At 31.6% G+C, this 14,142-nt stretch overlaps 1 protein-coding gene across 1 annotated transcript; it reads left to right on the top strand.

Annotated features, from left to right (window-relative positions):
* The first annotated feature begins 12,123 nt into the window (after nt 1-12,123).
* LOC127805329 (uncharacterized) lies at nt 12,124-14,082 on the top strand. Its single transcript, XM_052342244.1, has 5 exons — nt 12,124-12,522; nt 12,748-13,011; nt 13,120-13,192; nt 13,552-13,610; nt 13,738-14,082. Exons 1-4 carry the CDS (start codon nt 12,388-12,390, stop codon nt 13,566-13,568), a joined length of 489 nt encoding a protein of 162 aa, XP_052198204.1. The 5' UTR covers nt 12,124-12,387; the 3' UTR covers nt 13,569-13,610; nt 13,738-14,082.
* Nucleotides 14,083-14,142: the final 60 nt, after the last annotated feature.

The raw sequence follows: 14,142 nt of genomic DNA on the forward strand, positions 1-14,142 counted from the left end.
TTAGACCAACTCCAACGTTGGACACCAAATTCAACGCTAATTTGGTGTTTAACAGTATTTTATACCAAAATTTTTAATACTAAATTGGTGTTGTCTCTAATGCATTAACATCAAATTAGTGTAAAAGAAAATCTTTAAAGAATATTCTATAAATAAATATTTAATAAATATTAATTAATTTATTTAACTTAGCATAATATAAGAATAGAAAGCATTTTATTTTTAAGAATATTTTCTTTCTATTAAGTAATAATTAAAATAAAAAACTTTCATATACATAAACAAAAATAGTTCATTTTATATTAACATGGTATTTATAAATATATTAAATATTTTAAAATATATTCAATATTATACTCATTTTATAGATCTTAATAAGATATTTACATCGATATATATTTTTTACAATAATTTAATTTATATTTCTAATTATTAATCAAAATATACAAATATAATAAAAGTGATAAAGGATATAAAGGGAATAAATTGTTTTGAAATTATAGAAAGATGGGTAAAATTGAAAATAAAAAAAGAAATTTAGTGTTGGTTAACACCAAATTTGGTAATTAGAAATTGTGCTCAATATCAAAATGATGTATTCATTGAAGAGCTCTTTAGCACCAAATTGAAGTTGGCGCCGGAAATGATACATTTTTTAGAGTTTGTTTTTGTTTGTTGTAGAGTTATTAAAAATTTTTATAAATGTTATTTACAAGAGTTTGTTTTTGTTTGTTGGTATGGATCAAATTAAAAAAAAACATGATTAAAATCGAAACCGAATAGTTTGGTTATGGTTTTTAATTTTTAAAACTAATGAGTGATAATTTATTTTTGGTTTTAGTAATTTAAGTTTGATTTGATTATAATTTTGACAAAAATCGAAATCAAACCGAATCATTCCCAACTTTACAACAAATAAGATTTATTAACACGTGACACACGTGAGGGATTGTAAGGTTTTACTCGTGAGGGATTTATTAACATATGGTCGATCATTTCTTTTTGTTATTGATTTACAAGTTATCATTCTTTTTCTTTAGATACACTAAATAATAAAAAAAGAATATTCTTATCGAAATTCTTTAAGATAGTTGTAAAACTACAATAACATTAAGAATACTAATAAAATTAGTTGTACTGGCTATCAATCAACAACTAAAAGCATCAAAAAAATACTTAAATACACTCAATATATGAATCCATTTATATATTTGTTGTGTCATAAAATTTTTATATGTCCACTTAAGGGTATTTTGATCAATAAGTCCAAAGCGAACGAATCTCAAAAGTGGTCTTGTGTCAGGATACGTTTTCCAAGAAAAAATCGTGGTCAAATAAACAAAGAACCAAGGGTAAATAGGTTAAACTTTGAGGTGCAAAATGGTCCAAGACATAAATAGCATGTAAGGAAGAAAAAGACAAAGGCAAAGAATGGCTTCTACAATAAAAAAAAGGCTCCCTCTCTTTTTCTCTTTCTCTATCTCTCTCAGCAAGAAAATGGTTCTCTCAGAAAAAATTAGAAGTTTCTTAGAAATGGCAGCAAGTCTCTTGGACAGACCTAGAAGTCTTTTGGGGAGTATAACAATGTCTAGAGTTATTCTTTGCCAACCCAAGGCTTTGCTCGGCAGACCATCTAGAGGCCAAGAACCTATTTCAACAGCCCACTGTGAGGCTCACCTTCTCTCAGAAAATTCCCTAAATTGTTTGGTCCTCTCAGAGGGATTCCTCTCAAGCCCCTCCAATTATTACTGACATGCAGGCACATTCCCGATTCCCTGTAACAGTACCGTGATCAATTTTCTCTGACCGGGTAAAGTATAATTGTTTTATATTTAATGATAGCATGCTTACTTGTCTATTGCATTTTTTTCCTCCTCATACTGACTTAAGCATCGGAGGGCATTCTCGAGTGAGGAATCCCTGCATGGTTTCTAACTTGTTTTGGTGACCGCAAATATACCTCAAGCCCATAAGAGGCCAATCCCGAGTGATACCAAAGATGCTCTCAAGAGACCAGCTACGACCCCAGCCAAGATATCGAAGACCGGAGCTACCTAACGCCAATCTCTACCAGCAGATTTCTGCTAGTTGTCCACCTTGCTCTGTCTCGACTCTAGCTTTCTCGCATTACAAATTTTATTGTCGTAGTTTTCGGATTACACCAATATTAAATGAATAAGATTTATCCACGTTACCTAAACTCAATAATTTCATATTTGGTGAATTCTTGTTTTACTTAATTAAATTTAAAATTATTAATAAATATGACAAAATTTTAAATATTCAGCATGTTATGTGAACCTGTATCTTTTGAGTATACCTAATATTTTCCCAAGAGGACCACCGTCCCAGCAGCCCAACCACAACCGCAAAACCGAAAATCTCCTGCAAAGCCGCCCCCACAGCCTTCGCTGTAGACACACGGCCTACACCTACCCGATTGAGCAAATTAAATGCATTTTGTTCCTAAAAAAAAAAAAAAAGAATTTACATTCTTTTGGGTATGTATGAATTTAGCCAAACAATTGAATGGTTCTGTACTAAGGCCAAATAATAATATAATAATAATAATAATGCACTGAGCTTTGTTTGGTCCGATTGGCCTTATCCAAGGGAACAAAAACCGTCCCCGAAGTTGGCCTGAACTTCCACGACAGGTGTCAACCACAACAATGGACCTACTTTAGTTAGTTTGTTTTTGTTGTCTAAATAGTAATTTTTATATATTTTATATGAAGTTTAGTGTACACTTCAACTCTATTTTATTGAAGACTAAAAGCTTATGAACACTCTTACATTCTTAGTTGAATAAAATGTGCAATATAATAAAAAGAAGTATATAATAATGAATGCATATAAATTGGGAATACGAATAACATATGTATTGGAATATACAGAGACGAGACGAAGGAAGAAATATGTATGGGTGTGAAGAGTTGAGATCCCATTCCCGTATCCTGTTCTTCTTGTCTGAAACTCATTGGCTTTGGTCAAATGTGGGCGAAGATGGGATAGGGGGAATCCAAATCCAAATCCAAATCCAAATGAACCAAAAACAAAAATGTGGAAACCATGCAAATTTCCCGTTGACTAATTAAATATTTGTAAACTAGGAATCTGGAGAAGAAGAAGAAGAATTTGCAGCAGCAGCAGCATATTTCTTTATTTATCCCAATCTCAAGTGTGGCAACTGGCAAGTCGTGATAAGGTGGGCCCGCATTTAGATTTGGAAGATATGTCAAAACAAAAAAGTTGGAAGAATTGGGTACCATTACGAAGCTTAACTACTTTTGGTCTCTCCATAGAATATTTGGGCTTCTACTTATGTAGTCCTTACTTTATTAATTAATTAATGTTCCCTCTATCTACTCTGCAAACAAATTACTCACTCAATCCTATTCCTAGATCTTTTGTTTCTTTTTCTTATAAAAATAAAATAAAATAAAGAGCATTCAGATTCGAATATAAACTTTTCATTAAACTGTGATACGGATGATAATCCACATCTATATTAAATTTAATAAATATTTAAATTCATCATTCTATATTAATTATAATTGGGAGAAAACTATTATGACTACAAACTTAATAATTACATCATAAATCTTTAAAAAAAAACACACACACACATCCACACAATCATCACCACCACCAAAATATAATCTTAGGAGGCTAACATTTTATAGCATTAGCAATGCATTTATTTTAATATCTATATATATATATTGAAAAGATAATCGATAATTATCATATCACAATTACAATCAATGAAGAGCCAAATTGTAACAGCTCACTTCTTCAGGGCGTGTTATGCCTTAGGAAATTTGGTCTATTTTTTTTTTTTTTTATCTTTACATTATCCCGAAATTCCCTAAGACCTTATCTAGTGCGAGATATCTACACTAGAAAATAAATACAAAGTGGAAACTGAATAGAACCTGTTCATATAATAATAACTATACATGACATTCATTACAAAGTTGATTCATAAGCGTATGACAATAAATACAATGTACATAATTCTTAAACTACTCATATTACAACATAACATGGTACATTTACTCGCTTCTTGACGTCTCACGTCACTACATATCACCAATCTCGGAATCATCTCTGCAAGTCCCGACTGGAACGTTGAATGTTCCAGGGGCGAACCCAAGTTAGATGATGAACTATCTAAGTAAGGGTACATAATGCTATGTCATGAGTGTATGCAATGTCTTTCATCGTAGGTATCAACTGCACCCCTCATGCTACCTACCATTTTAGCGGCCACCTCTTTCGAAGCCGGGGTGTATAGGTGCACCCTTAGTAAGGCAGCGGTGCCAGTTCGTACTCCCTACGGCCTCATATGCGTGTGATCGATGATATCAACGTGTATTTATGCATTTCATAGTCATGTATGCAGTCTACGTGATGGATACATATCAGGGCATGTCAATATGATGAAAACATTTTTGAGAAAGTACCACTTACCTTCTCAAGCTTATCGGGCTACCTCGATATCCGTGTCTTGCCTAGATTTGCGTGCCAACCTCAAAATTTGTACAAGTCTCTTCAAGTTTAGCCTCAAAGTATCATAATCACCATAATTATTTAAATAAATATTAAAACCTATTTTTCCATAATTTCTGACATTTTCTATAATTTTCTCTCTATTTCTTCCTATTTTCCCTCAATAAATCCAAAGTAAATATTTCTAAAATATTTTATCAAATATTTCTCTACGAAAATTCATAAAATAATATTCTTGAATTTTTGAAATTTTTTAAAGAATTTTACTCACCTTGACTCAGCGTCTCCGACTTCCTCAGTATGCGTGCCATATTCTCGAAACGGGTGCCCGGGCTGTTTTTCTCACCAAAATTTCCGGAATATCATTGAAACATAATTTCCTATCATTCCAGAATTTTCTAGAATTTTTACCATTATTTTCCTATTTTTTTCTTTCTTCTTTTCTTTTCTTTTCCTTTTTCTTTTTCTTTTTCTTTTCCTTTTTCTTTTTCCCTTCTCCTTCCTCCGCGCGACCTGCAACTTCCCGCGCCTCGGTCGCCGACCGCCTTGGCCTCCTGTACCGCCACACCCTACACCGCCGAGAGCTGCTGCTCGCGGCCGCCATTGGTTCGCTGCCCAGTCGCTGCGAGCTCGCGACCATGGCTGCCGCCGCGAGCTTGCAGCTCCTCCGATTGCCTGCCAGCCTTGCCGCCGTTTGCCTGCGTCACCGCGTGCCTCCTCTCACGCAGCCCAACATCGTCGCTAGCCTCCGCAATCACCTTCCTCGCTGCTGCCCTGCTCCGCTCTAACTTGCGGCCATGGCCGCTTGAAGCTTGCGGCTATGGCCGCTTGCTGCTTTGGGGCAGCCACCGATCGGCCTCCCTCTCACTTGCGACTCTCTCTCTCGGCTCTCTTCTCAGTGCTTCTCAATCAGCCAAATCCCCTGCCTATTTATAGGCAGCCATTGCTTGCTCTCCAACGGCGTGTATGTATAGTATATATACATCATATTAATTGCAAAATCTCACAAATTCGGCTGCTATATCCCTTAAATCCAGCTGCAACTTATCCTCCGCAAATCCGACTGCCATTATCTTCCAATTTGCAGCCCAAAATCGCGGCCATTAAAGCTTCACAGAAGCTGGCCATTGCTCATTCACGCCTATTGCCCATTCTTGCCCACACGCGCACACACATATGTATAATTATATACCACTTTAATATATAAAAATTACATAAAATTATACATTAAACTCCAAACTTTTATCCTTATTACACTAGTGCAATTCTTTAATTGCAACTACAGCCTTAAATCTCAAATTAATTTTCATTATAATACTGAAATTCCACAATTAATAATCCAAATTTTAGCTGAAAATAACGATTTCGCCCGAGTGTCCTCACCGGGCTATCGTTTAATCCCGAAACCACTAAAGGGTTGCTCATTACGTAAAACCGGAGCCCCCATAGGATTCCGTTGATTTTTCGGGAGCCTCTTACAATGATTCAATTTTTCAGCCAAATGGCAGTTGTATTTTAGCTGTAACGAAAACTGTTCCCGATCTGCTTTCTTTCAATACCATAAATCTTATCTCGGAACGCTCGTCGAGACCATATAATTTTCTTTAGACAATTTTACTCCGAGGCATACCCTGTAGTTGATTCGGTATCTGAAATTGCTATAAAATTAATTTTTTGGTATTCTAAATTTATCGAAATTATGTGACAGCCTCATACGAACATGGGGTATTACACAAATTATTCTCTTTCTTAACTTGTATATTTGTACGTTTTTTTATTTACATACTAGTGGATCACCCATGCGATGCATGGATGAATGGATATCATAAAAAAAAAAAAAAAAAATTGTTAAAGTAAAAATTATATAATTTAGTAGTTACAATAAATGAAAATCACAATAAAGAAGTAAAAAATAAATAAAATAATCATGTTACAATCATGAAAATACAACAAAAAGATTACAGATTTTGAAAGATTTCCTTATATGCATTCAATGATAGACGAACAATTAAAAGCACATAACTCTATTCCGAAACCATGTAAAAATAAACCTAAATTAACATGTAATACAATAAGCCATGCGTAAAAAATAAAAAAATTACACAATAACAGGAAAAAAAAAATAAACGATAACCAACCTCTTTATTTTGAAATATGCATTCAGGGGTAGATTTTTTGGGGGGAAATTTTTACGTGTATTTGTCTCATATGTGCATACCACATGAACCCTCAAGGCCTAATTTTTCTTAGTTGCATTCACATTACTCACTTGACAGAATAGTGGTGCTATGTTACACCAGAAGACCAAACTAGGTAAAAAAATACGGTTAAAATTAAATGAAAGGGTTGAACGAGAATGGAGAAGAAGAAGAGAGAGAGATATTTACTTTCTTTTATTAATTTATCTTCCTTCAAATTCTCCTATTTTTCTCAATTTATCAAATCACATGCCACCATTAAGTTTCTCTTTTTTCCCATGCTTTGTCACACAATTTGAATCTTACTCACTTAACATAATTTTCAAAACACAAATTTAATTTGCATTTAATTTCTCCAAGTCCAACATATAACACATCTTCAGTGTAGACTAATGGGAAAAAGGAGAATTAAATAAATGAGAATAATCAATTAAGTTGAAAAATAAAATTATGATATTTAAAATTATAAAAAATAAATTTAAATTAATTAAATTGTATGTAAAATAAAGATAATTTAAATAATCAATTAATTATATAAAATAATAATAATCAAATTTTCAAAATTAATTATCCATACATGACTTTACATATTTCTCCTAATAATTAACTATCACATTTAAGACCGGTCAAATTTTTAAGGAAGTAAAAAAAAAAAGTTAAAAATAAAATTATAACATTTAAGTTATATATAAAATTATAATATTTAAAATTATAAGAAAATTAATTTAAATTAATTAAACTATATATAAAATAAAGATAATTTAAATAATTAATGAATTATATAAATGATAATAATCAAATTTTCAAAATTGATTATCCATAACTTTACATATTTCTCTTGGTAATCAATTACCACATTTAAGACAGGTCAAATTTTTAAGAAAAAGTAACCAAAAAAAAAGTTTAAAAAATAAAATTATAATATTTAAATTATATATAAAATTATAATATTTAAAAATATAAAAAATAAATTTAAATTAATTAAAATATATATAAAAATAAGAATAATTTAAATAATCAATTAATTATATAAATGATAATAATCAAATTTTCAAAATTGATTATTTATACATGACTTTACATATTTCTTCTGACAATCCATATTTAAGACAAATCAAATTTTTAATAAAGTAACAAAAAAAAGTTAAGAAAATAAAATTATAATATTTAAATTATATATAAAATTATAACATTTAAAAATATAAAAAAATAAATTTAAATTAATTAAAATATATATAAAATAAGAATAATTTAAATAATCAATTAATTATATAAATGATAATAATCAAATTTTCAAAATTGATTATCCATAAATGACTTTACATATTTCTTCTGACAATCCATATTTAAGACAAATCAAATTTTTAAGAAAACAAAAAAAAATAAAGTTAAAAAATAAAACTATAATATTTAAGTTATATATAAAATTATAATATTTAAAATTATAAAAAAATAAATTTAAATTAATTAAACTATATAAAATAAAGATAATTTAAATAATTAATTAATTATATAAATGATAATAATCAATTTTTCAAAATTAATTATACATACATGACTTTACATATTTCTTCTGACAATCCATATTTAAGACAAATCAAATTTTTAAGAAAACAAAAAAAAATAAAGTTAAAAAATAAAACTATAATATTTAAGTTATATATAAAATTATAATATTTAAAATTATAAAAAAATAAATTTAAATTAATTAAACTATATAAAATAAAGATAATTTAAATAATTAATTAATTATATAAATGATAATAATCAATTTTTCAAAATTAATTATACATACATGACTTTACATATTTCTTCTCGTAATCAATTACCACATTTAAGACATGTCACATTTTTAAGAAAGCAACAAACAAAAATAAAGTTAAAAAATAAAATTATAACATTTAAGTTATATATAAAATTATAACATTTAAAATTATAAAAAAATAAATTTAAAATAATTAAACTATATATAAAATAAAGACAATTTAAATAATTAATTAATTATATAAATAATAATAATCAAAATTTTAAAATTGATTATCCATACATGACTTTACATATTTCTCCTAGCAATCAATTATCACATTTAAGACATGTCACATTTTTAAAAAAGTAACCAAAAAAAAAAGTTCAGAAATAAAATTATAACATTTAAGTTATATATAAAATTATAATATTTAAAATTATAAAAAAATAAATTTAAATTAATTAAACTATATATATAAAAATAAAATAAAAAATTTACTTGACAGTCGATATTCAACATTATTACCTAATCTCAAGATTTCTTCCGATTTAAAAAAGTTTCATTTTTTTGTAATTTATTTCAATTAAAATTTTATGCTAATATTTAAAAATTAATAATATGGATAAATTAATAATATTTATCTTGGCTCTTCATATACCAGCATGCTTACACATTCTCCAAACACTATTTAGTTATGAAAAAAACTATTTACATGTTCCAAGAATTACATATTTCAAGAACTACATCTCCAAGACTTAATTAATGACCTATAAAAATTCTATTTCGAGTAAGCAAAAAAAATTTAAAAAACATAATAAAATATCAAAATAGTAACTGGAAATAGGCGGGAAAAATTTTGACGACTGTTTTCTTATAATATATATATAGATTCAATTTTTTTATTATTTTAAAAATATTCTTAAATTATATAATTTTAAGTCAATTATATCTTTAAATTTTTTATTATCTCAATTACACTTCATAATTTATTATTCTCAATAATGAATTCTTCGGATATATAATTAAAATAATAAAAAATTTAAAATGCTTAAAAAAAGGGGCAAGTATAGATATGAAGTAGGGGTGGCAATACGGGTTAGCAGGTCGTAATCGTATCGTGTTGAGACACACGTATAATACGTATTAGGCAAACCCAAACACGATTCGTTTAATAATAGTGTCAAATTCCTTAAATTCGAACACGACACTTTTATTAAACATGTAACACGACACGACCCGTTTAACTAAACATGTCGTGTCCTGTTATGTCATCTGTTAACATGTTTAATTTAAACGGGTCATACTGTGTCACCTGTTAAACGTATTATTTAGTTTTAAATGTGTTATTTTATGTATAATCGTATTAACGTGTTCAGATCAACCAATTAACCCTTTTAATTAGACGTGTCATTTTGTATATAATCGTATTAACGTGTTTGGATTAATCCATTAACACGTTTAATTAAAAGGGTTATTACGTGTCTAAATGGGTTAGACAAGTGGACTCATTTAAGACACAAAAATAATCATATAATCCAAACTTGATTAACTTCATATCATATCGTGTCGTGTAATCGGATCGTTTCCAAAATTACCGGCTCAAATATTAAGACATGTATTTGGTCATTTTCTTTTCCAGCACGAGAGGGAGGCCGGGGGGGCCTGCAGCTGGCTGGACAAGAAACCCATTATTATGGCTTTTGACTACCTAGGCACTTTGGCACCGTTGAAAATGCCGAAGAGAGAAAACGTCCAAAATCCTAAGAGGCCGCCATCGCCATATATGTATATTTAATATTGATACACAGCATGAAGAAGAAGACGAAGAAGGGGGCTGTGAATTTTAAAGATTAGCAGCAGCAGCAGCAGTAGTAGTGGGGTTTGGTGTTTATCGACTTTCCACCAATAAGTAAGAAAGCAGTAGGGCCCTCTAGATATCATTGGTCTCAGACATCTTATGGATCACAATTATTATATATATATAACTTGGGACCATATCTTCTTCTCCTTCTTCTTAGTACTTTCTACGTCTAATTATTTAATAATATTCAGTCATGCTGGCTGCTGTCCCTCCCTCGTCCCATCCCATTCCCATCATTATCCTAATCCCTAATCTCTTTCATTCTTCTTTTTCCATTATTTTATACTTTTATCTCTTCTGGCTGGGATGAGAGATGCGTGCATCTCTCTCGTGCTTAGAAAAAGAAAAAAAAGAAAGCGCATTTTTTTCTTCTTTTTTTATGTCTATCAACAAAATTAAACTTTTAAGCTACAATTACTAAAATGAGTGTGTATGAATTGAATAAATTATTGCGCATAAAAAAAATTAAAATCAATGAACCTCTAAAGATAGAATTAGAGAAAAAAGTTTGTTTTAAACTTAAATTTTTATGTATTTATTTACTCTTTTTAAGTAAAAAGAGAAAAACTTCAAAAATATAATTAATTTAGTGATGCTTTTTGATTAAGGTCCAATAGGATAAATACATTCATTTTTCACAAGGTGTACTCAAATTTTTACTACAACAAGAGTTCAATTGATACTTAATCATCTATTACTTTTGAGTAAAATTTTTAAAATTCACACGCTTTGACCTTCAAACGTTTAACACCCACCACATTAACTACTTTTTAGCTTTCAACTTGGTGATAATTTTTGTGTATTCATTAATTTATGGATATAGGGTAGAGCATCTTTTCTTTGCTTATCTGATTCATTAGACACTCATGCCCTACTTTGTGCTGCGGACAAACTTCCACAAGACTCGTATGCAAAGATATCCCAGCAGCAAGAAAAAGAGAAAATGGTGGCACTGTGTGATGGAAATCAAATTACCTTCTTCTGCAAAATCTCTCTTTCCCTAAAGAAACAAAAATGTGACACCGATACGATCCTTGAATTAATTAACCCATCATTTGAGAACAAATAGAGTCTTATCATTCTGTACCATTATTTATGTTCAAAAGAAAATTGGAAGAATAGTAAGTATATGCATTATTAATAGTCTCAATCAGTGTAGAAAGTCAAAATGCTCAGATTCTTGAAGGGAAATAAACGAAGAATTGAAAGGAGTCATCTTTCTTTGTCTCGTGATTTCAGGGTAGTTTGTGAGAGAAGGGGAATAAAATATATATATATATATAGAGAGAGAGAGAGAGAGAGAGAGAGAGAGAGACTGCCATATGGGAGCAACGCAAGGCCATATGCCATATCCGAATCATAAAATAAGCCCAAGTGGACACGTGATCTTATCCGCTTATCCCCTCCCTCCCTCCAGTCCATCTCCCCATTTTTATGGGACCCTCTCCCCCAATATCTTCTTTCCATGCCCCATTTATACAAATTCTCACTTCATTTTTAGATAAATTATATTTATTTGTTAAACTTTTTTTACTGTGATACAATCATCCCACTACATGGACCTAATTAATTTATGGAGGTTCTAAAAGATAATAACTCTTAACAGGGTCCTTTTTGTAATAGCTGCTTTACATCTCTTTTTGTAGAGAGCCGTTTCCATTAATCCATGAAAGCAGGGTGAAGGAAACTTTGGAGCTGGCAAGATGTCCACTTGGCTGGAAGTCATGAATCCATGTCACGTATGAGGAAAATTAATAGATCATAGAGGGAGAAAGGGAGAGAGAGAGAGAGAGAGAGAGAGAGTATGGGGGAGAAGAGCAGTGCAGCCCTATAAATAGCAGAGACCGTATCAGTTTCTTCACATACTACCACTCTAACTCAACTGCCATCGTCGCGTGCTCTCCTTCTTCCCCCCGCCCCTCTCTCTCTCTCTCTCTCTCTCCCTCCGTGCAAAATCTTATCCCTTAATTCTGACTTTGGTTTCTCTGTCTCTTCTAATCAGTCATCATCTGTTCTGTTCGCTGGTTAACAAGCCAAAGAAAGCATATTTTTATCACTAAAATTAAATGGACAACAGAAGGCAAGCTTCTGCTTCATCTTCTTCCTCCTTCACCGATCTGTTTGCTCCCAATGACTCCTCTTCCTCTTCTTCTTCCTCCTCTACTGGTCTCTTTGGCTCTGTTTTTGGGCCCCCCTCCATGGTAACTTCTTTTCTTTTCTTTTTCTATTTCTTTGATATTCGAGGGTTTTCTTCTTCTTCTTCTTCTTCTTTTTATTGTTGTTATGGTTAGGAACCATATTTGGTATACCTTTTTACCCATTTGGGGATTATTGAGTTTTTGGTGGTGAGATAGATACTTTGATGTATATTGCTCGTTCACAGGGTTCTGTTTGGATGCGTGGTAATTTTGATCATCTGTTGGTAGGGTTTAAGGAGGGATTGTTCTCAGCCTGGGGCCATGGCAAAGCATGATGTGGCGAATCAATATGGCAATGGAAAACACGGAACTACTACTTCAGATAACATCAGTTACAGAGGCAAAGGTGAGAGCTGTGGGGTAAGCAGCAAAGACAAGAGCTCCATCTACCACAGTGAACCAGCAGAGCCATGCTATTTCAGCTCATCAATATACTATGGTGGCCAAGAAGTTTATTCCCCAGTTAACCAGCCCACTGCTTCTCAACACATTGTGAGTTCACTCAACACTGTCCCCCTTTCCATTGAAAAACAGAACATGACATGCTTTGTGAACTATACAATATCACTGGTGATTTTGTAATATCTTTCCAATGTCAAGGTCAAGAAAGATGGGGGAGATGATCCACATGGAAGCAACTTAAATGGCGCATCGAGAGGAAACTGGTGGCAGGGTATGCGTTTTCCTTTTCTCCTTTTGGGTTATTAATAAGGACTTGTAGCTATAATCCATTGGACGGATGTAGGCAGGGTATTTGCTTTTCTTTTTTTATTTTTTTCTCTCTTTTGGGTTGTTAATAAGGACTTGTAGCTATTATTTATTGGACGGATGTATACACCGAGTAAACTTACCGAACATGCGCAATAATTCACAGATCACACACTAATGTTAAGCACATAGAAATCTATATATAGGCTCGTCCTGAAAAGGTTCAAGTTCTAATTGTAAAGGGGGGTTGTGGCGGCGGCGGGGGTGTTCTAATGAATACTACGGCACTGATCTTTTTCAACCTTACAAATTCTTTCCTTGCAGGATCACTGTATTATTAAGTCTTCCATGTATTTCATGCCAGTTCTCCATCCTCAGGAAAGGTATCTTGCTTCCCATTGATGATTATGTCTGGCTTCTTTCGAGCATCTGTTTTTTGTTTAAGAACAACACTTGTGTATGCTTATGATCTTGAATTCAGCTAACTGGAACTAATTGTTGAACTTGCAGTGGTTGTGATCCGGCAACAATCTTCACACATTGACAATGGTGATGCTTCTAATATTTTACTTAATAATAAAGTCTGTAACCGCGATGATGATGACTCTCAAAACTGCTGATGTTCTTTCTGTCTCTCTCTCTCTCTCTCTCTCTTTTTATTTCTCCATGGGACTCAGCTGGACAATCTGGGTACAGTCTTGCAAATGAGCTGATCTTGTTTGAATTGTATGTATAAAGCTCTTCTTGTAAGCTATCAGTAGGCCACTTTCAATGCTCTGAATGTTCTGTCTCTGCATGGTATTTTTGAGTACAAAGGTTGAGGTGAGTTTGGTCGAGTGAAATCTCTTCCTCCAATTGTCTTTTTGTAAGTTATGTGTTTGTTCATAGCTAGGTATATACTTATATGTTTTTTTA

This window comes from Diospyros lotus, chromosome 1 (assembly GCF_014633365.1).
Source record: "Diospyros lotus cultivar Yz01 chromosome 1, ASM1463336v1, whole genome shotgun sequence".
NCBI lineage: Eukaryota > Viridiplantae > Streptophyta > Magnoliopsida > Ericales > Ebenaceae > Diospyros > Diospyros lotus.

Bases quoted from the DNA above. Each gene is read 5' to 3' on its own strand.
- LOC127805329 (XM_052342244.1), top strand. From the start codon at position 12,388: ATGGACAACAGAAGGCAAGCTTCTGCTTCATCTTCTTCCTCCTTCACC. The intron at 12,523-12,747 runs GTAACTTCTTTT...ATCTGTTGGTAG, and splicing joins TTTTTGGGCCCCCCTCCATG to GGTTTAAGGAGGGATTGTTC. The intron at 13,012-13,119 runs GTGAGTTCACTC...TCCAATGTCAAG, and splicing joins CCACTGCTTCTCAACACATT to GTCAAGAAAGATGGGGGAGA.